General features: G+C 40.2%; 1 protein-coding gene across 1 annotated transcript in view; it reads right to left on the bottom strand.

Annotated features, from left to right (window-relative positions):
* RHOBTB3 (Rho related BTB domain containing 3) overlaps positions 1-20,166 on the bottom strand; it is a 51,253-nt gene extending 31,087 nt beyond the window's left edge. Inside the window, exons 1-5 of the mRNA XM_058533410.1 lie at positions 19,876-20,166; positions 19,471-19,696; positions 14,554-14,740; positions 4,933-5,087; positions 1,836-1,947 (exon numbers count right to left, since the gene is read on the bottom strand). Coding sequence (XP_058389393.1) covers positions 1,836-1,947; positions 4,933-5,087; positions 14,554-14,740; positions 19,471-19,696; positions 19,876-19,877 — 682 coding nt within the window. The 5' untranslated portion in view covers positions 19,878-20,166. The remainder of the gene's footprint in view (positions 1-1,835; positions 1,948-4,932; positions 5,088-14,553; positions 14,741-19,470; positions 19,697-19,875) is intronic.
* Positions 20,167-22,522: the final 2,356 nt, after the last annotated feature.

Genomic DNA, 22,522 nt, shown 5'->3' with positions numbered 1-22,522 from the left:
TTGTTCTAAAGCAAAACTCTAGTCTATAAAACAGACAACAATAAGGTACTCTGGGGCCTAGGCTCTTCCTGAACTCTAGCCCACCCATCCTCCTCTCTATCGCTTGAGGCACCTTCACAGAATGCTAAAGGCTGAAAACAGCCTGAAAGCCACGTGCACCAGAGCCCAGGATCTGTTCTGAGAACTAGTCAGCACCAGAATGGATGTGTACCCAGACCTGTACCATCCTGGACTCCTGGGTTATGTTCAGTGCGATACCACAGCTCCCCTAACAGAAGGGTACAAGAAACAGCCTTGTGAGAGTTGAGACTGCATTTGCTGACAGGACCCTTTTCAAGGCCCTGTCTACTCTATCACCTACTGTCCCCAAATGAAGACCCACAAGGAATTTCTTTTAGTGCCAAATGACATGAAGTGCTTTGCTTCTCTGAGGAACTGGTGTGTTTCTCTTTTTGATTAATAAGAACAAAGAAATCATCTCTCTACATTATTTATTTGGCTCTTCCTCACTCATCTTCTCATGCAGAAAGTATTTAAAGCCCCAGTGTTTGCTATATAACAGACCATGTCTCCCCTTTCACTTTGCACACCAGAAACTCAAAGCTAAGTGTATATCATTTATGGTCACCACATCTCCATTTTTTTTTTTTTTTTTTTTAGTGAAGAATAATGGCCCTGAGCTAACATCTGTCGCCAATCTTTCTCTTTTTGCTTGAGGGAGATGGTCCCTGAGCTAACATCTGTGCCCATCTTCCTCTACTTTGTATGTGGGATGGCTGCCACAGCATGGCTTAATGAGCAGTGTGTAGGTCTGTGCCAGGGATCCAAATCCGCGAACCCTGGGCTGCTGAAGCAGAGGGCGCAAACTTAACCACTACACCACCAGGCCGGCCCATATCTGCATTTTTTTTAAACGTGGAATTGACCTCCCATACTAATTTATATTTTCCTGATTTTTATTACATTCATTGATTCAACAAAAACTTATCTGTACCTACTTTTTAAAACAATATCCATAACAAATTGATCTGGATAGAGGACTACTCTACTATTTCTATCACAAAATGATGCAAAAAATTCTGATAACAGTTGACGTAATTTTATTTATTTTAACTTTATTTTCCTCTAACCTCGTATTATGAACATCTTCAAACATTCAAAAAAGTTGAAAGAATGATACAATGAGCACACATATATCCTTCACTTAGCTTCTGCAATTATTAACGTTTTGTCATTTTTTGCTTATTGATAGACAGATACACACACATACACACACACTGACACTGCTGCACCATTTAAGAGTAAGTTGTAATTATCAGGATACTTCAGCTCTTTCACATTCATCTCCTAAGAATACACATATTCTTCTACTAACCATAACACCATTACCATACGTAAGAAAATTAACAATAATCCCATAACATTATCTAATTTCTAGCCGCTATTAAAATCTTACCCAATGGGCCCAAGAACGTCTTTCAGACATTTTCATTGAACCAGTATCCAATCAAGGTTCATGCACTCTGTTTGGTTGTTATTTCTCATCAGACCTTAATCTAGAACAGCTCTCCACAACACATACTACTTTTTTAAGAATCGATAGGCTCAAGATTTTAAGACAGTATTCCCCAAAATATGGTCCAAGTACCACTTGCTTCAGATCACTGGGGAAGCTTATTTAAAAAGCAGATTCTGGGCCCCATCCCAGACTTACTGAATAAGAATGTCAGGTGAGTCCTGAACATACTCAAATTTGAGAACAATTGCTCTAAGACTTGTGAAATGATCTATAATAAATATCAACTGAATGTCTAGACATGGCTTAATAAATGCACCTGGTTGTTCAAGCTGGGGTGGTCTAATTCCATGAAACGAGCTGCTCATTTTCCTTTTCTTCATTTTTTCACTTGTCTTCTGATTTAAGGCTTGAATCATGAAATACTCCAACTAAAACATGAACCAAATTTTAATTAAAGCTCTGACAGGATTATTTGTACCCCAAATCACATTTGCCAAATGTTTTTAATGCCAGTACCATCTACATGTATGCTTTAGCAAACACTTCTAAACAATTTTTTTTATTCAAAAAAATGTATTAAGTGGAACAGATCGTGCCTTGTCTAAACATAAACCATCCATTCAAGAAGGAACTGTTTATTCTCTTGAATAATCAAGAAAGCCAAGCGGTACAACTGTGCAACTGTCAATAACCATCTCGTGGCACCCACGGCAGTTAATAATGGGGAAATTCCAGGCGGGACAGACCTGGCTCTACATCACAGAGGCTCCTATCAGCTAGGGAAGTTCACATGTGCTTTATTTTTTTCTTGAATAAATTACTTTGAAATACATCCTTCATGTTATAAATTAAAAATCTTAACCACATGCACTTACACACAGCTCCAGGCCCGTGCCTTACATTGTGAGGCCTGGGGTAAAAGTACGAATGGAGGCTCACGTACCACATACACAAATATTTAAATGTCGTAAATCAAGAAAACAAACTGTAATGTGAAAGATAGTCTGTCCTCCTGCTTTGACAAATACATCATCACAAAAGCCCGGTAGGCCAGGTTTGGATTTAAATTCTCAGACTCCTAGGAGTTTCACGCAACACAGGGAGAGCTGGCCCCTAACCCCTGGGCCCCAAGACTGGCCCCTCTCTCTTCACCCCTGCTCCATCCCAAGCCTCAAGGAGCTTTGTGCAAACAAGTGGACATCCACACTCACAGGTCCAAGCTCCGCTCACTCTCCCCTCCCCCATTCCTCATAAGCAGTCATTCCCCAGCCACCTCTCAGACCTCGGGGCGCACACACCAGCAATGCAGTCACCCTTTAGGAGGATGGACTCAGGAAAGAGGCCTGCACAGGCCTGGGAAATAGACTCATGGCCAGTTGGTCAGAGAGCTCTGGGGTCCTGGGTTTTGAAGCATGGTCACAGCATTGTTCAATAGAACTTTGTGTTCTGTGTTGATGGAAATGTTCTGCGATATCTGTGCTATTCAGTACAGTAGCCACTAGCTACACGTAGCTATTGAGCACCTGAAATGTGGATAGCACACCTGAGGAAGTGAATTTTTTAAAATAAATACAAACAGCCACATGTGGCTAGTGGTGGCTCCCATACTGGATGGTGCAGGTGGAGAAGGGGCTACGAGCTCCAGGTGGACACATCCCCCTGGCGCCATCAACTCGGGCCCTGTGGGGAGGGGTGCAAGAGGAGGGCCTGATGGGGCTCTTTAAAGCCTGTGGGCACGTGCCCCTCTTGCCAGGCCTTCATCCTTGACTCTAAACACAAGATTTTAAATGCTCCTTTGAGTCTGACATTATCATCTCCATCCGCATTCTTGCAAATGCCATCATTTCTTACTCTCAAGATGTCAGTTGTACTTTACTATTCAAGAGTCTGAAAAGGGATCATTTGGATCTTATTTCTGTATTCTCATCAAGTCTTGAGTTAAGGAAAAAAGAAACCGCCATGTTTTTCTCCCAACCTTGACCACATCACCACCTGTTCAATCCTCATCATGCCTCCAACCCTAACTACAACACTAGGGGTTAGGAACAAAGAGAAACAAGGAGGGGAAAGAAGAGAAAGAGAGAAGGGAAAGTGGGAGTTGGGAGGTGGCAAGAGTGATTCTGATAACCTCAGGTTCAGGAACCCAAAATGAGAAACAGGGAGACCTAAGGCCCCCAAGAGAACCAGCCCCTTCCTTTCCAACAAATGAAACCAAACTACCTTTCTTTCCCCAACTCCCTAGGTATTGCAGGGAAATGCAAGATTCATAGACCAAATTAAGATTTTTTTAAACCTGCTTGACAGGAAAATTAGATTTCACCCCTCTCTACCTCTCTACCCACTGTTTATCACTATGAATAAATAAGACAAAATTTTCTCACCGTCATTAATAATATCAATATTGTGAGTATATCTTCCTTAATGCTGTATTATTGTTTCCTTACATTACTGGGTGAATAGTAGCCATTCAAATTTGACAGAAATCAGAACCATTTATATTTGGTTCTTATTTGGAGTTTAGTAGCTCCAACAAATGAACAAACAAAATTTCTACAGTCATCTGTGGACACCTCAACATTTCGACAGGAATCTACATAGTGAATACTCTGGCGTATTGGAAAGAAAGAATCCTTGATGAAGAGCTAGGGAATGGATGGAGAGGTCCAAAGTGCTCCTGTTTAATGTAGGGTTTACTTTGGTTTAAATCTCTTATCGATGTTTACTGGATCTGTTTGTTAAAAGGAGTCACTTCTTAGAGGGTAGTTCCTAGGTCAGTTAATACTTAAATGATACGTCTCTGCAATATTCATGATGCCCTAATATTGTAGGGTCAGTGCTGTGTGCTGAGATGGGCCTGAAAATGCCCACAGGAGCCAGTAAATGCCACTGCAACACGGCAAGCAAACTCTGGCTCCCCACATATCCAACAAGAAGCTATTCGTATCAGTAGTTCCTCCGGATATTTTTGAGCTACGCCGAGTGCACAAGTATATGAAATCTTGCTGAAGCACACAGAGAAGAAAAATTATTCTTTTCAGGTGGCAAATAGAAATTACAGAGAACTTTCAGGCCCCGCTGGTTCAGGTTGCCAGGCTCACTGAGCTGTATAAACATTACTATTAAAACTGACATCACATGTTTGTGTAAATAAACATGCTTTTGATATGTACAACAAAGACCAATAAAGTGTCACCAAATATCACATTAGACAATAGAAAATGTTTCATTTGGAGAGAAAAACAAAATCATAATTTTACTCTGAAAAAACCTTTTTTCTACTTACTCTCATTTTATTTCTCAAGGTTAAAATAAATCATGCTTTTAAAACTGAAGTTCTAACTGACGTTCTGGAAAACAGCTAAAGAGCCAACCTGAAAATGACTTTAATTTATGTAACGAGAATTTCCACTCACCACTCCTCCAAAATACTTTCCTATGTAGAAGTCGTCAAGGCTGTGCAGCTCCAGGTAGGTAGCCCCTAGTTCCTTAGCAAGCTGGATCCCCTCAGTCGTGTTGACACAGCTCCCCCGGTCCGAGGTACACAGTGGGCACGTACAAGGTAATTCTTCTGAGAAAATGAATATGGGTAACAAAGACCTTTGAAATTTAACAGGAAAAAAATGTACAGAGACAATCTGAACATTAAACAACAAATTAAGAGCTCATACCAGAACCACAGTCCAAGGGCATTTAATACATCCACTATCCACTAGACGCTGAACAAAAAGCGTCAATGACAACAGAAAGGTCCCTAAAATAAACAAGCTTTAGGGGCCGGCCCAGTGGCGCAAGCGGTTAAGTGCACGCGCTACGCTGCGGCAGCTTGGGGTTCGCTGGTTCGGATCCTGGGCGCACACCGGCGCACTGCTTGGCAAGCCATACTGTGGCGCCGTCCCATATAAAGTGGAGGAAGATGGGCACGGATGTTAGCCCGGGGCCAGTCTTCCTCAGCAAAAAAAAAAAAAAGGAGGATTGGCAGATGTTAGCACAGGGCTGATCTCCTCAAAAATAAAATAAAATAAAATAAACAAGCTTTAACTGCAAAAAGAATGAACAGTGTTCTAGAAAATAGAAGAATTTAAAAAGAGGTGAATGGATATTACCAAGGCTATTATAGTAATTAGATCAATGAGCCAATAATGGCAGGCCTGCTTCCTTTTGCACAACCTTGACATTCTGAGTATCAATACAAATTTAACAACTTGACTGCCCATAGAAATCATGGAAAACAACTAGGTTGGTTCTTTTTTTTTTGTAATAAACTTAAATATATTCACCCAGTTTGAACAGACCTTATACTTTTAACAGAATCCTCAATTTTATCTGAATCTTCAAGGCTGCAAAATTGCCACTCTCTTTGTAGATTTCATATAAAGTACATTCTTATTAATCCAGACATTTCAATTATTAGATTCTAAAGCATTCAACTGCAGAGATCAAATTTAGTCCCTCTTTATCTTTTTCTTCAAGATTAAAAAATAAAAAACTGAATAAAAAGTATTTACTCAAAACGTGAACTGTCCCAAGATCCACGGCTGTATCGTGTACAGATCTATGGCTGAGAAGCTGGTAGATCAACCTATCCATAAAACACTCCTTAATAAGGCTAAAAACATACGTTCAACTCTGTATTCATCAGCTAGGTTCATTTTGTTTCATGCCACAACATCAGATATGTCATTGTTCAAAAGGCAGCTGAGGCAAAAGGGGGTAAATCCATTTCCAGAAATGGGTGTTGTTGTAGGTTGGCTTCCCTAGGAAGCAGACCCTGAGATGGAGACGAGTGTGCAGGAGGTTTATTGAGGGGTGATCTTGGGAACAACTCAGGGGTGAAGGAAGCGAGCCTGGGCAGAGGGAAAATTCAAACTGCAATACAGTTGCAACAGAGATCTCAGCTGATCCTATAAGGGGCTCTGGAGCTTAGATGGCTCTTTAGAGTGGTTCCCCATTTGGGGAAAGGCAGCTGGGCCTTTGTATCCCTAAATCCACCAGTGATTAGAGGAGGGCTGCCTCCGTGGAGGAGACATAACCTTGGGCAAGCAGCTTCTATCAGCAGAGGGTAACGCCTAGAAAAGGACTCAGCTGTGCATCAGCAGCAGCCAACAAGCCCAGTAACTGAGGGAGTAAGTACAGTGTGGCCTTGAAAGGGCATCTGGGCAACTCCCCACAGCATACACAACAAATTCCCTACCAATGAACTACATATAGATGGAGCACATACACGTACATATAGGGTGTATACTAAGGATGTTTAGCGCACATGCGTACTATGCATGTAACTATGCATGTGTGCACATACACAAGACTTAGATAATTTTAGCTTCACTGAAAGCATTTCAGAGCTCAGAAACCACGTATTCACATCCTCATTTTATAGAGAAGGAAAATGCGGCTCAGAGAAGTCAAGTGACTTGTCCAAGTTTCTTTGTGTGTTAAAGATGGAGAAACGATAATAAAACTGTTACTTGTTCCACTTGATAAATAAAAGGACATCAAAAATTAAGATAAAAATTTAGTTTGAGCAAAGAATTATTAATTTCAAAGATATGTGATTTAAAAATTAAGCTTGGGTTCTCTAAATTGTGCCATAACTTCTAATCTGAGTTTTTGCATTTACTTTTTTTAAGATCATCTTAGGTTTGGAGCAAATAGAGTTTTCATACAGAATGTAGCCTATCCTGAAAAATAACACATTGGCATTTCACATTCTTTACAAAGCTTTCATAAACAGTGCCTTTGGTTTCTAAAGACAGAGGCCTTCTTATGTCTACAAAGCTATCCTTATGTTGATGGAATGGGGTGGGTAGGCAGATCATTTTATTAAACTTTATTTCTAGACAAAAATAAAGCCAAGTCAGTAATGTTTCAAGTGAAAAATTAAGTGAACATAATGTAAAATACTTTTTAACAAATAATCTTGATTTGAGGGAAAATACAACTAATTTTAAGTTTAACCCAGCTTAGTGGGGTTTTCCATTGTGTGTAGCCATAAGCATCTTCCTGACACACATGCCTAGCAAGTTCCTCCTTATATCTCCTCTGTCACAGAAGACATTTCTTTTTGTTTATTGGCACCAAAAAGGAAAAATGGCTAGTCATTATGTGTTGGGTAGGAGAATCAACACAACATTTATGGATTAAATAAATCTTCATTGAGCATTTTCATCAGGAACAATCAGACAACCCAAAATAATTTTAAACCGTGGTACCGTCTTCAGGAGTTCACTCCTGTGAGCCTACTTCAGGGTCACAGGGACTCCGTGATTCAGAATGTTGCTCTTCCACAGTGTTACTGAAGTTTTTTTTTTTTCCCTTATATATTGTTTTTTAAGATGTTATCACAAAATATCTATTTTTTTAAAAGCAAACACAATGTAACTATGGAATTCCAATGAATGGCATCTCTTTCAAAGCAGTGGCTTTGAGAACCTGTAGGGTGATTCTTACAATGTTGCCAATGCTTGAAACTTCTGGAAATCCTTTGAAGAATTCTAGCCTAGCAATGTACTAGGTTCTATCAGAGCTTCCAAAAGAGAAGAAGACAGGATGCCAATTTTCAGGAGTTTAAGACTATGAAGACATCCTAGGCACGTCTGGAAAAAAAATTTCTACTTTAAAGATAGATTCAATATTTAGTCAAAGCCAAAAATTTATTCAGAGCCAAGGATGATGAAGAAGATATACACACAGTCAAGCTTGTCAAAACATGTGTAACAAAGGAAAGAGCTGGGACTGATAGCGTTTGCTGAACTAAATCTAAAAAGAGTTCAAGAGAGGAGTTACCAGGAGAACACGCAGCACAGTCTCCTGTACAGCAATCCTTTCTTATCTGCGGGGGATACATTCCAAGACCCCCAGTGGATGCCTGAAACCTCAGATAGTACCAAACCCTGTATATATTATGTTTTTTCCTATACAGCACATACATACATATGATAAAGTTTAATTTCTAAATTAAGCACAATAAGAGATTAACAATAATAACTAATAATAACATAGAACAATTATAACAATATACTGTAATAAAAGTTATGTAGATCTTAGCAACCACAGCATACACTTTTTTTCTTTCCTTATTAAGTCAATAACTTCCACCTTTTCACCTAAAGGAAGCACTTTACAGCTTCTCTTTGGCATATCTGAATTGCCAGCATCACTACTCTTGAGTTTTGTGGCCATCATTAAGTGAAATAAGGGTTACTTGAACACAAGCACTGCAACACTGTGACAGTCAATCTGATAACCAAGACTACTAAGTGACTAGAGGGCGGGCAGTGTATACAGCTATACAGTGGGCATAAGCTGGACAAAGGGACGATTCATGATCATGAGGCTGGATGGAGCAGGATGGTGCGAGATTTCATCACGGTACTCAGAACGGCACAGCAATTTAAAATTTATGAATTGTTTATTTCTGGAATCCTCAATTTAATATTTTTGGACTGTGGTTGACCTCGGTTTAACTGAAACCACGGAAAGTGAAACTGCAGATAAGGGGGGACTACTGTATTGCAAGAGATAGGCGGAGGAAGGGGGACAATAATCGTCTTTGAGTTGAACAGCCAGATTTAGCTTTGTGATCACATCTTATATAGTAAATTAATTTCATCTTGTTAGTAAAATTGATTTTTTCTCTTTCGTATACATTCATAAAACCATTCATTCACTCACCGAACAAATGTTTATTAAGCACCTACCACACATCAAATACTAGGGATATAAGGATACATGGATAAAAGAAGCTCATAGTCACTGAGCCAAGATAGATATGACTGCAAACAATTATAACATAATATAATACGTACTAAAATAAAGGTGTACAAAATCACCATGGGAACACAAGAGAGGAAATTAACTCTGCCTGGGGGATCATAGAAGGCTTCACAGAAGAGGTAATGATTTAATGGACAAGTATGAATTTGCTCTGCAGACACAACAGGGGTTGTGCAGAGGGGCACTCCAATCAGAGGATACAGCATACGCAGAGGCCTGAATATGAGAACAAAGGGAACACAGTCTCACTTCCAGTTTCAAGATAGCAAGCTAAGCCCACATTGCAATCTCCTCTCCTTGCCAAATCACAAAAAATGATGAAATAAGGAGGGGGAGGGGGAAGAAGATGAAGGGAGAAAGGAAGGAAGGGAGGGAGGGATGCAGGAGGGAGGACGAGAGGGAAGGAGGCAGGGATATGTGCACATACAGCAACACTCAAAAATTAGAGGAGAGCTTCTCATCAGCCCAGAAATTAGGAGTGTCTGAGAGGCTGAAGGCAGACAGCCCAGGACCAAAGAGGGAAGATGAAGCTCAGAGTACAGGCAAGACGTCACGCACTGCGGCAACATCAAAAGTGCTCCCCGCTCAACAATGGGACGCGGGAGCAAGGAGGAGGCCCAAGGGCAACTGAGTGGAGACTAGGTGGAGTACCCCAGAGGAAGCAGCCGGGCCTGTGGATCCTGTGTGTATTGCCACTCCCACTCCCACCCCAAAGAGCGGCTGGCCAGAGGAGGAAGGCATCAATCTAACAGAGAATCTAAACTACAAAACCAGGCAAATTAAGAATTATCCCACACTTGAGAAGCATCCATACCATGAAACAAAATCTCATCAAACAGAAAGACTTAGAATGTTCCCCTCAAAACCAGACTTAATAGAGCCATCAAAACAGAATTTTAAAATAAGTATAATTAATTGAGAGAGGGGTCTTTTTTTTTTTTTTTTTTTAAGTATTTGCATCCTTAAAATAGGAAAAAGAAATTATGAAAAAAAATCAATTAGAGATCTTGGATATGAAAAGCTGTTGAAATTTTTAAAATTAATAAAGCAGAATAGCAGAATGGACCCAGCAGAACTAATTTGTGAGCCAGAAAAAAAGACCAAGGCATTCTCCCATAGCGCAACACAGAGAAATAAAGGGACAGAAAATATAAAAGAAAGATAAGAGATGTGGTGGAGAGATCCAGAAGTTTCAACATCAGTCTAATAAGAGACCCAAGAGGAGAGAACAGAGAAAAGGGAGGGAAAGTGATATCTGAAGAAGTCAGAAAGTTGAGACTTTCCCAGATCTGAAGAAAGACATTAAGTTCTGCAAGTAGTTTAGTGTGATGGGTATATGAGAAACAGACGACTGTGTCCTACAAGGTTCTAGAAGTAGTCAGGGGCTACATCATGAAGGATCTTGTTAGTTAAGACTTTACAACAGAAAATTATTGACGTGAGATACAAATACCGGATTGGAGTGAGGGTATCAATGGGAACCCATGATTTAAAATACATATATAAATGGCTCTATCTAACGAAAATGTCTAGAGGCAAAGACATCTAAAGTAATGAGCACCTCCAGAGCCCGGATCTTGGTTTCTAAATACCATTACTCACTAAAAGGAACCAGGGCTCCCTGAAGAAATAACTGATTCCAGGGCTGGGGTAGGCACAGTCTAAGGTGAGCCTGGAACATCTTATGCCAGAAAATAAGGAAAGACTCAACAATTAACTGGAGCTAGCTTGAAGAGGCTCCCTCTGGGCAAAGCTGGGGTAATTTGAGCATCAGAAAGAATAATGAGAAGAACAGATTATAAAATATTGAATTTAAAAAACAAATCCATGAATCATGATGATTCTAAAAGAAAGATGTAGGAGCAGAGAGAAGGGAACACTCTATTTACAGAAGAATACCAACTAATAAGTGTAGAAGGAATGATAGAAAAATCACTATTTTGCAACCACCGTTATCACAACTAAAGGAATTATGCAAAATAATGGGATTAGATTCTTTAAAAATGTCAATGTCATGAAAGACACCTCCATCCCTCTCCCCTCCCCCCAAAAAAGCTGGAGAACTGTTCTGGATTAAAAGAGACTAGAGAGACATGACAACTAAATGCAACATGTAGTCCTTAATTTCATCCTGGATTTAAAAAAGCAGCTTTGAAAAAATTGGGAAAATATGAATACAGATTATATTTTAAATAATAGTATAATAGATAATAGTTACATTTCTTGAGTGATGATTGCATTATGGTTAATAGGAGGATGGCTTTGTTCTTAGTAGTTAGGACTGAAAAAAATCCCATGATGTTTACAATTTACTCTCAAACGTTTCAGACAATAAAAGCACGCAAGTGTGTGTGTGTGAGTTTGTAATTTCTGGGGTTCACTGTCCTGTTGACAATTTTCTTAGGTTTGAAATTTAGCAAAGAAAAGTTAGGGAAAAAGAGAAAAGTTCCTAAAGAATTTAAAGCATTGAGTGTCATGATCTGACTTGTATTCTAAGATGATTATTCTGAGAGGATTTATTTCAGAAAGAGGCAAAGCAGGAATAGGAGACCAGAGGCTAACTTACCAGGAAGCTGATAAACCTTAAGCTTCAAGGCCCTTTTCTTGTGGGTCCTTCCCAAAGCCCCGGGAGGAAACTGAGCAAAAGATTCTTTCACATGGTCATATACTTTTGTAAAATTTGCAAAATAAGATATTTTAATTACATTTGGTTAAGACTATGTCTCTTTCCACTCCAACTCACTTCCCCTTGTGAAGCCAGCTCTGGAGTAACCATGGGCATTTGGGGATCCTGCTAACGGGAATTTAAATTTAGGTTTAGTGAGATATTTGTGTTTGTTGTCACTTCCTTGTACAGTTCAGCATCCTGATACGTGAATGGCCTTCAGGAATGCTTCTGCCACCCACTGTGCAGATTTATTTGGTGTCATGACACTAAGATGCCAAGCTAAAAGATGAACACAACACAAACTGGTGATGAGCACCAAAAAGATGTGGAGAGTAAAGAAATAGGCTGGAAGAAAAACTGATTATCATTCTCTTCTCTCTATAGAAAATACCAGAAAGTGGTTATCATATGAAAAGGTGATCAAAGACTATGCAGCCCAAAAAATATAAGAAAAGTTAAAGAACTGTCAAGCTGTTAAATAACAGAAACTTCTTTTAATATTTGTGGTATTTGATAGCGTTTTTAGATTTATAATTTGTTGTGCTTTCTTTTCTCTTTCTAAATAAATATTCACTTTTGTACATATATGTATCTGTAATTTTGTAGCTTTCCTTACAAAGGACCTCTAAAACTGTATAAATTTCAGCTCCTACAAAATCTGGAACTGTCCCTTTAGGAGACCAAAAAGAAGGCTACTATGACAGATAATTAAATGACTAGGGTCTGAAATCCAGTGAAAATGAAGAGAAAACAATGAGTTTGAGATATATTTAAAATGTAAAATCAAAAGAGCTTCTTAATCAACTGGATATGAGGAATGGGGGAGAAAGCTGGGTTGGATGACTCTAGTTTAGGTGAATGAATAGGTTTGGCATCATTCACCAAGACAGGGAATTCAGCAGAGAGAGGAAGATGTCTGTGGAGATATGGGTCAGGCGAGAGACTGAAGCCAGAGAAATAGACTGGGTAATCATCAGAGTCTATACGGGGGAAGCTAGGGCAACAGATTAGTGAGTTCATGGGTCAGAGTTAACAGCAAGAAGAGGTGAAGCCAAAGGATGGAACCGGGGGCAGCAACTACAGGATGTGTTAGTGCTGATGTATGTGTTGGGGGGAGGGGGGAGAACCAGTTAAAAAGACAGAGAATTAGAACAGCCGGGAAAGAAAGAGTGGCTTTATTAAGTGGAGGAAGAGGTGTGTTTGAATCATTTCTAAAAGAGAATTGTTATTAAAATGTATTAAATTTGGCAATAAGCATATAACTGGCAACGCTGAGTGAGAACAAACTCTGTAATTGCGAAAGTCAAAGTCAGACTGTAGCGGACTGAAGAATGAATGAGAAGTCAGGAAGTGGGCTCCAGAAGCATGGATGACTCTTTCAAGAATCATGGCCAGCAATAAAAAGAAAGATAGGAAAGTAGAATGGATGTGGGGTCAAGGAAAGGTCAAGCCTTCTTTATTTGTATCTATTAATGCTAAACATATACCTATCCTATGACCCAACAATCCTACTCCTAGGTAACAACCTAAGCAGTATCAAAGGGAGAATGAATAAGTAAATTACGGCATATTCATACAATGGAACAATACGCAGCAATAAAAAGAACAAATTACAGATAAACACAACATAGATGAATCTCAAAAAGCATTATGCTAACTGAAATTAGACACAAGACACTACATAGTGTATAATTCCGTTCATATGAAGTTTAAGAGTAGGTAAAACTAATCTGTTATTAGAAGTCGGAATAGCAGTTACCTCTGGGGAAGGGTGTTATTAACTGGAGGAGGCATGAGAGAGCCTTCCGGAGTGCTGCAAATGTTCTCTATCTTGGTCTGTGTGAAAGCTGCACGCATGTACACATATGTAAACATGCTTTATGCTGCACTCTAAGATTGGTGAACTTTATGTCCCTTACTTTGCTATGCCTCAATAAAAAGTATAAAACATAAATGAATAAAAATAAAATTTTAAAGACAGCTTTACTGTGGAAATACCACTAAGAAGAACTATAAAATACCACCAAATCAAAGTGAATTCTGAGTTGGCCCTGAGATATTGGACGATAATATGCATGGCAGCCAACTACTGAAACTGACTGAACCAAATTAATCCATCAGCCACGAAGTAAACAATCCTTTCTCTTAGGCAGTGTTGTCAGTGAATTCAGCTCACCCATTGCTCTCTACCTAAAAAAAACCCTGCTCCCAAGCCCGCATCCCTGTGTGGACAATCTACCCTGCCCAACTGGATGGACCTTTAGATTGTGAAAAAGAGTTTTCCAGGGCGCAGCGTCAGCCTAATACCTCCCCTATGTCAAAAGAACACAATTACTGACTTCCTTCACGACTGCAAAAGAGCAGTTAAGAAGACAAATTTGTAACCATCAGAATCACAGCAGAAGTCTGCAATACTTTCCTTTGATGTCTCATTATCCCATCCAACGACGAAGACACAACAGCTGGCATTTGAAACCACAATCATTTTGTTTTTGTTTTTTTTAAACTGTATTAATCATTAATAAACTTAGCTCTATTTAAAATTAATACAGCACTTGCACTCTCATTATAAAAAAGAAAATTAAATACTTACCATTTTGTCTGGTACCAACAGCAGCAATGATTACTGGAACTGAGTTTAATGCTCTTTTTATCACTGGAATATAATTATCTCTTACTTCATGGAATGAAAACTTGTCATTTACGTTGTATTTGATCACAATGATGTCAGCGCCTCCAATTAGATTTCGGGAGGTGTACCAATCACTGTCAAAAATGTCCTAAACCAAAATGCAAAGAGTAATCTTCAGTCTGCTTGTCTTCAAATCAATCAAGAAATAAACTGTAATATATTAGTTTAAATTTTTTGCTAAATTTTAATTTTTGGAATTCATGAAAAGAATTTTACTTTTTAAAACAGTAACTACATAAAATTAAAAATGTTTGAAGTCTACCAACTCTTTTTTTTTTTTTTTAATTTTTATTCCTTTAGCCTAGACAACTATATAGTGGTAAAAGATCTAGAGAAATCCTGAGAGTCTGATGAAATGAGCAACCTCTTTTAATACTTGTACTTGAAAATAAGCACTTTGTTTTAAAATAATGCCGTATTTTTATCACCTAATAATTTCAAAAATGTAACACTATGGCATTAGAAGCAAGAGCATCAGTATGAGTTAGGAAGCTTCAAAGGATTTTCTGTGACCCAGTTAGACACTGCAGGATTGTTCAGCATTCTGAATTGTACTACACCGTGAATTCTGTGGAGTTCCACATATTTTATCCATATTTTCAAAATTCATATATACTTTTCAACTTTATCCATCCTTGGACAGTACTGTATATGTATAGTGTTGTAAGGGGGCATATGCCTCCACAAAAAAATATTGTGTATTATAAGGTGCTAACATGGTAAGGAATATATTTGCAATTCATGTATTTCGCTCATATAAAGTAAAAGTTCAGGATAAACCTTTCCAGTTTTGAAATCTTTACTTTTGGATTACAGTTAGTAATGTTTATATTTAGAATTAGGGCCAAAGTAATTTATTATGGACCCTACTCCTTAAACCGCTTTGATATTTTAAAAATAATTTCTCAAAGTTTTTGTGTGAATAGTGGTATAAGTAAAATATGTATCTTAACACCATTCCTAAATATGTATAAGCAGCTTTTTTCTCATATTCTAGTTAACTATTAATCATTATTTGTCCTTTCATATAGCCTCTGGTATGTATTTCTAGGATGTAATAAACATAGACTAAGAAAGTAGACAGCTAGATGTGGCTAATAGGTCCAAAAACGTTTGGACTATGAAAGTTTGCACTCTGAAATATGAGCCCAAAACAGGGTTAACAGTGTTTGAATCACTCAACCAAAATCCATGTGACAGAGCTTTTATTCTATGATGGAAAATTCTGGAAAAGTGTTACATAGCAATGCCCTTTTGCAGAGGGAGCTTCTTCTCACTAGTACCTTCCTTGCCCCCAGCAATGCCTCTCTCAATTCCCCATAGGCTCCCAACACACCCATTTCCTACAAGTGCCCTCACAGTAATAAGAATTGCAGAGTTTTTAGATATAAATACCCTATTGAAAGTGGGACGGACAGAGCATTTTAAAGGAAGATTAAAAGAATCAGGGGCTGGCCTGGTGGCATAGTGGTTAAGTTCTCACACTCTGCTTCGGTACCCTGGGGTTCGCGGGTCTGGGTCCCAGGCACGGACCTATGCACCGCTCATCAAGCCAAAAAGAGGAAGATTGGCAACAGATGTTAGCTCAAGGCCAATCTTCCTCAAAAAATAAAATAAAATAAATAAATAAAAGAATCAAAAAAAATTGGCAAACTATGGAATATAAACACCAAATGCAAAGTCTGATCTTCACAGAGCGTGTAAGAGAGGGGAGAAGTGAAGTGGGACACAGATCAAGAAAATGTGAAAGCTTCCCAGCAGAGTCCTATGCTGATTTCCAAATCCCAAACCACAAAACCCATTCAGTTCCAACTGTATCTGTTATAGTACTCAAGTTCAAAGTACACAAGTATAACAGAGTATATAAGTGTAACAAAGAAAGAGGGCAAGGTCAGATGAATGAGATTAAAAAAAACTAAATATAAGTGGGACCAATATTAAGCAGCCATTACTCAGAGAACAAATCAAAAGTAACTGCTCTTTGCATTCCAAACAGTTCAAAACTCCCGAGTTACTGGAGAGGTTTACAGGGAAAAAGGAGACATTTAAGGGAAAACGTCATCAGAAAATGGGTTTTGGCATTATTAACAGGGTGGTATTGAGGATATAGAGACTAAAAATGATTTTATTTTTAATACAAATCAGAGCTTCAAACCCTGCACAAGAAAACTCATACATTACCTCACTGCTTTTTATAGAATATTTTTAATAAACAGGAAAAGATCTAGAAATAAAATAATAACATAACTGTACCAAAAAAGGGGTGGGTAAGAGAGAGACATACTAACTAATGAGCTACAGATAATGAATTTGAAGCACATTTATTTTAAAAGTGCCAAGTATATATGGCAAGGATCCAGAAAAACGCTACAGAGCTACAGAAGAAAACTAGGAAAGAGAAGCACAACTACCTCATTCCAACTCCAAGGAAACAACACCACATTTCATCTCAAACTATGTCAAAGAGAAAATGCTGCACTGGTTTCTAGAAATATGAAGGAAATCAAATTCTCCCACCCCTTGTAAATCAGTTCCAGGATTTCCTCTAGTAGGTTATGCAACACAAGGCCTGGAGCCACATTTGGAGAATGGAACTCATCTTTTTAAAAATAATCGGAATTTCTACAGCAGAACAACAATTTTATTTTACTTGCCTGTGGGGCTGCAAATACAGCACCTACTAAGTACGAACATGGCTGCTTCAATGTGCTGTATTTGTGTAAATCCTGAAAGCTGTGTGAGAACACTTTACTTTTGCTCAGCATAACTGACATATGGCTATTCTCAAGTTGTAATAAACACATTATTATGTGTTTATATAGTAGCTACCATTTATTGTAGCAGGACCTGCTACATGCCAGCCTCTGTGCTAAGAACTCTACATGTACTATCGCATTTACTCTTCAGCACAGCTCTAGGAGGCAGGGATGATTATGTTTATTTTATTTTATTTTATAGGTAGGGAAATAAGGGTAAGAGAGGGTAAGAGACTTACCAGGGAACACAGCCACTAAGTAGCAATGTGGGGATCTGCAATCAGGTCCTTTTGATATCAAAACCTGTGCTCTATCTGCTTGGCCATATTTAATATGTCGAATATCAGCTGATGAATACAACTAACTTTAATATCTCTGATGGGCTTTTACTTACCACCACGAGAAGAAAAGCACCTTATAAAGAGTAGCTCTACAAATATATTCTAGTATGTCTGAAGACCTTTAAAACCTTGAAAATTGTATTTGGTTACAAACTCAATGCCTTAAACAAGGCCAGAGTCTAACCAAACAAAAGGTGATCAGGATAATAAAACATAACAATCAGTATATGGAAAAAAACCAGACTACTGAGACTTATTTTAATCTGTTTGGAAGATTTCATTTACTACAATACATTGGATGACAAGCATTGCCTTTTGCTAAATTAACAACATAAACAGGAAAGAGTTAACAGCTCAAAGAAAAAACAGGAAAGGTAATCCTAACATCCTAATTCAGCTTAATTTATTTTCCCTACATTTATTTACTCTATTCACTCAACATTTATTCACTCAACATTTGTTCAACTGCATGTAGAAACAGTAAGTTGAAATGACCAAAGGAAAGGAAGTGTTTCATTTGCTTGCACAGACCCTACCCAATGAGTTCTCTATCAGTAATTATTACAATCAGCATCATCGTCATAATTAGGAGTTTAATAGCATCCCTGTTAATGAAAGCATAACTTACCTTTAACCGAAAATTTATGCGGGCAAGTGATCTTTTCTTTCCATAACATGGAAACTCCAAAATAAGAAACTTTTCTATATACATTCTATACATTTCTTTAGAAAAGTGCACTAATCCCCTATAGGCCCCAATTAAGTTTTTAAAAATTGCTGTTTAAATGTACAATCTCACATAATGATAATGCGCATTTTCTTTTCAGACACTAAACTTCCTTCTGTTATGAAATGTAACTTCTATCTGCAATATAACTCCAATACCAGTAAAGAATCAGAAATTTTCAAATAAGATGAAACGAAAACATTCCAAATATGATGTTACTGTGTACTGAAAACATTTATATGTGTCAGGGAGTAGATTCCTCTCTCCTTTTATCAAACACTCAAGAATTAGACTAGAATTTACCAACTTCATCACAATTTCTTTCAATTATGGCAAATTTTAAAGCTTTTTTAAAATTCTGAGCAGTGTTAGCAATATTATTTCTGATTTATGAGTCCCTAAAAACAAATGGCTAATATATCAAGAGCATCTACATTATTAAAATTAAAAACACTAATTAAAATTTTCAGAGGTGGATATTGCTATAAATGAGTCGTTTAAAATTAATTCTGTCCCTGTCTTTTCCCTTCCTTTCCAGGGGTCCTATTTCTGACCTGCCCCAGTGAAATGTATTTTTGCCTGTGTTGAACCCTCAGAGAGCTTTATTTTTAGAACACTAATATTACACTATCACCCACAGGGTAGGCATGAAAAAACATTGCTCTCTGCTGGTGAAACTTAGTGACCCCTTCCCTTGGGGTTGGCACATTCAACTGTCAGCTGTCTACCAAGGGACAACCCACGGTCGGGCAGCGTAGGGTAAGTGCTGCACTTTCCCACTGGGGCTGTTTGCTTTCTAACAGTGTTCTCTGACTGGGCTGCCCCCTGCCCGATGAAACAAAGGACCAAAGATTTTCCCAAAAATGTTTGAAAACTCTACCCAGGTGAGCCGGACACTCCACATTAATGACAAGGGAAAAAGGAGGAGGAGGGGAAAAAAAAAATGAAAGAAAAGCTCCGTCAGCCTCGGCACCGAGCAGCTGCCGCCCCTTACCCAGACGGGACAGTCGTGGACCACCAGCTTGACATTCCCGAACGCGCTGGCCTGATACTCGGTGAACACGGGACGCGCGACCGTGCTGGTCGCGTTCAGCAACAAGCTGCTTTCGTCCCCTGAGACCAGGGGGCTTCTCCCCAGGTAAGTGCGAATGAGCCCCGACGGCCGATTGTCCTGGTGGAAAGAGTCCCCCTCGTTCCCCAGCGCCACGATGTGAATGGACCTACACGACAGAGAGGGGGCGAGGGGGAGAAGAGGCGTGTGGTCAGCGCGAGTATCGCCTTCATCGGAACAGGAAGTGCGGGGCGCAGCGCGCGGCGAGGATGGGCACCAGCCCCTCGCCCTGGGGCGCACGGCACGCGCTGGGCTGGAGACAATGGCAGGACCGCGACGCGTACGTACATGATCTCAAATCCAAGGGCAGGGCGGCGACTCCGAGAAAAGCGGCTCCTCGCGGCCTCTGGGGGCCCGTCGGCGGCTGATTCCCCCGCAATCAGCTCATCCCCGGCCGCGTCCCCCCGCGCGCCTCCACCGCGGCGCGGCCGACGCAGAGCGGGCCCGCGGGAGCCAGCGAGCGAGCGAGCGAGCAGAGGGTCCGGGGGCGTGCGAGCCGCCGGGTGCGCGCTGCCAGCCAGTCAGGAAGTGTCCTGGAACGTCCCGGGCGGCCGCGCCGCTCCCCGCCTCCCCGGCCGCCACCGAGATCGCCAGGCGCCCGGGCGCTGCAGCCCCCTCTCCGCCGCGCTCCCCCGACCGGGCAGTTGTCGCCGCCTGCTGCTGCTGCTGCTGCTCCTCCTTCTGGCCGAGAGGGGTTAGGAGGAAAGCCGCGGCCTCCGCCCCCTCCGCGGGCCCGCGGGCGGGCGCAGCACGTGCCGGCCTTGGGGGTCGGGCGGATGCGGGGGAAGCGCTCCCCGCCGAGGCCCCGGAGCCCGGGCGGCGGCGGCCGGATACAAAGGAGCAGCCGCGCGGGGCGTCGCGGCATATAAATTAATAAATACAACATCCAAGCTGGAGAGCTCCCGGTCGCCAATCCGCCTGCAGCAAGTTTGTTCAACTCGAAAGGCTGTAACCAGAGCTAGGGAAAGGGGGATGGGGCGTGAGGCCCCCGCTCCCGAAAGACTGGAAAAAAGAGCGCAGGGAAGCGAGGGAGTCAAGCCCGTTGGCCGCTCCAGCAGCCACAGTGTTTTTCCCTCTCCTGGCCTTGACCGAAAGTGTTTTACTACGTCTGGTGCTTTGTCATTTGTCAGCATGTACTACAGCTGTTTTCTACAATCATACTTGTGAGAAAAAAATAAAGGCAACATTCATGCTGGTGCAGAAGGAGTTCTTTGTTCACACACCAATTAATTTGCTAATATCGCTTGGGGGGAATTAATTACTATTTCAAGCTATATTTGGAATATTTTACCCAAAACGGCAAGATTCTTTTTTACGTGCTGGGGTTCTTATTGTGATAGTTTTGAAAAGAAGTTATGTTTGAGGTGTTTAACGTGTTTGCAAGCTAAATGCGAGATTACTTGGAGATTTTTCAGTACACGTTATGGCAACATATTTAATAATAGCTCCTCAGACCAACTGAAAAAATAACCATCATGCTAATGCAAGGATACTTTAGATTCTTTCCTGATAACGCACTGAAGGAAATGTTATGAATGTCCCTAAAGGGCCTCAAACTACCTCAATGCAAATGAACACTGGAATCCACTAATACCAAGAAGGGCCAGAGGTTACTCTGGCGCTCCGCTTCTCCATAAACATGAAAATTCTTGTGGAGAGGGTTCTTGTTTATCCCTTTATTTGTTTATTTTGCCCTACTTTAAAATTTCACTGTTTCTTTTCTCAACAGAGCTATTTTGAGAATATGGAACAGGAGATACTGAGTAGGGCCATGAAAAGACCAGGGTAAAGGGCTTTTGGAATGTGAACAGTTTTTTATTATGGGCCCTTGTTGCTCAGTTGAAAGTAGTGTAACAGTTTGTCTTGCTGGGATAGGGTGTGAAGGAGCCATTCTTTAGGCAGTCACTGATTTTTAAGAAATCTAATTTCCCTTTGCACTCAGTATAGTCTCTAGAACCTAAACCATCCTGAAATATTTAAGAGTACAAGATCACTTTCTCTTGGGTCAATAGAAAATACAGTTTCTCATCAGTCCCCTTCAGTAACCATAAGTCAAAAACAGAGACACTAGGGAGACACTAGGATGAATGAATGGATTTTGTGTGTGTGTGTGTGTGTGTGTGTGTGTGAGTGTGTGAGTGTGTGAGGAAGATCAGCCCTGAGCTAACATCCATGCTAATCCTCCTCTTTTTGCTGAGGAAGACCAGCTCTGAGCTAACATCTGTTGTCAATCCTCCTCCTTTTTTTTTTCCCCCCCAAAGCCCCAGTGGATAGTTATATGTCATTGTTGCACATCCTTCTAGTTGCTGTATGTGGGGCACAGCCTCAGCATGGCCAGAGGAGCGGTGTGTCGGTGCGCGCCCGGGATCTGAACCCCGGCGGCCAGTAGTGGAGTGTGAGCACTTAACCACTAAGCCAGGGGCCGGCCCTGAATGAATGGTTTTTAAAAATGGGGTATATACATACAATGAAATATTATTTGGCCTTTAAAAAGAAGGAAATCCTGTCATTACAACATGAATGAATCTTGAGGGCATTATGCTGAGTGAAATAAGCCACTCACAAAAAGACAAATACTGCATTATTCCACTTATATGAGTTATTTAAAGTTGTCGAACTCTTAGAAACAGAAAGTAGAATGTTAGTTACTAGGGGCTGGGGGAAGGAAATGGGGAGTTTTTCAATGAGGATGGAGTTTTCAGTTTTGCAAGATGAAAAAGTTCTAGAGACCTGTTGCAAACAAGGTGCATATAGTTAACACTACTGTAATGTACACTTAATTTTTTTTTTATTTTAATTTTTTTACCACAATACAAAAAGAGAGGGAGACACTGGGAAGTGACAGGAAGGGAGACAGCATTCATTTTTTCCTGGGTTATTAAGTATGCGAGCCAGGCCTCTGCTGAGTAGGCATGGGAGATACTAAGATACATAA

Source organism: Diceros bicornis, chromosome 1 (assembly GCF_020826845.1).
Source record: "Diceros bicornis minor isolate mBicDic1 chromosome 1, mDicBic1.mat.cur, whole genome shotgun sequence".
Lineage (NCBI taxonomy): Eukaryota > Metazoa > Chordata > Mammalia > Perissodactyla > Rhinocerotidae > Diceros > Diceros bicornis.
Note: the sequence above shows the minus strand (reverse complement) of the source record. Positions and strands in the feature narration are given on the sequence as shown.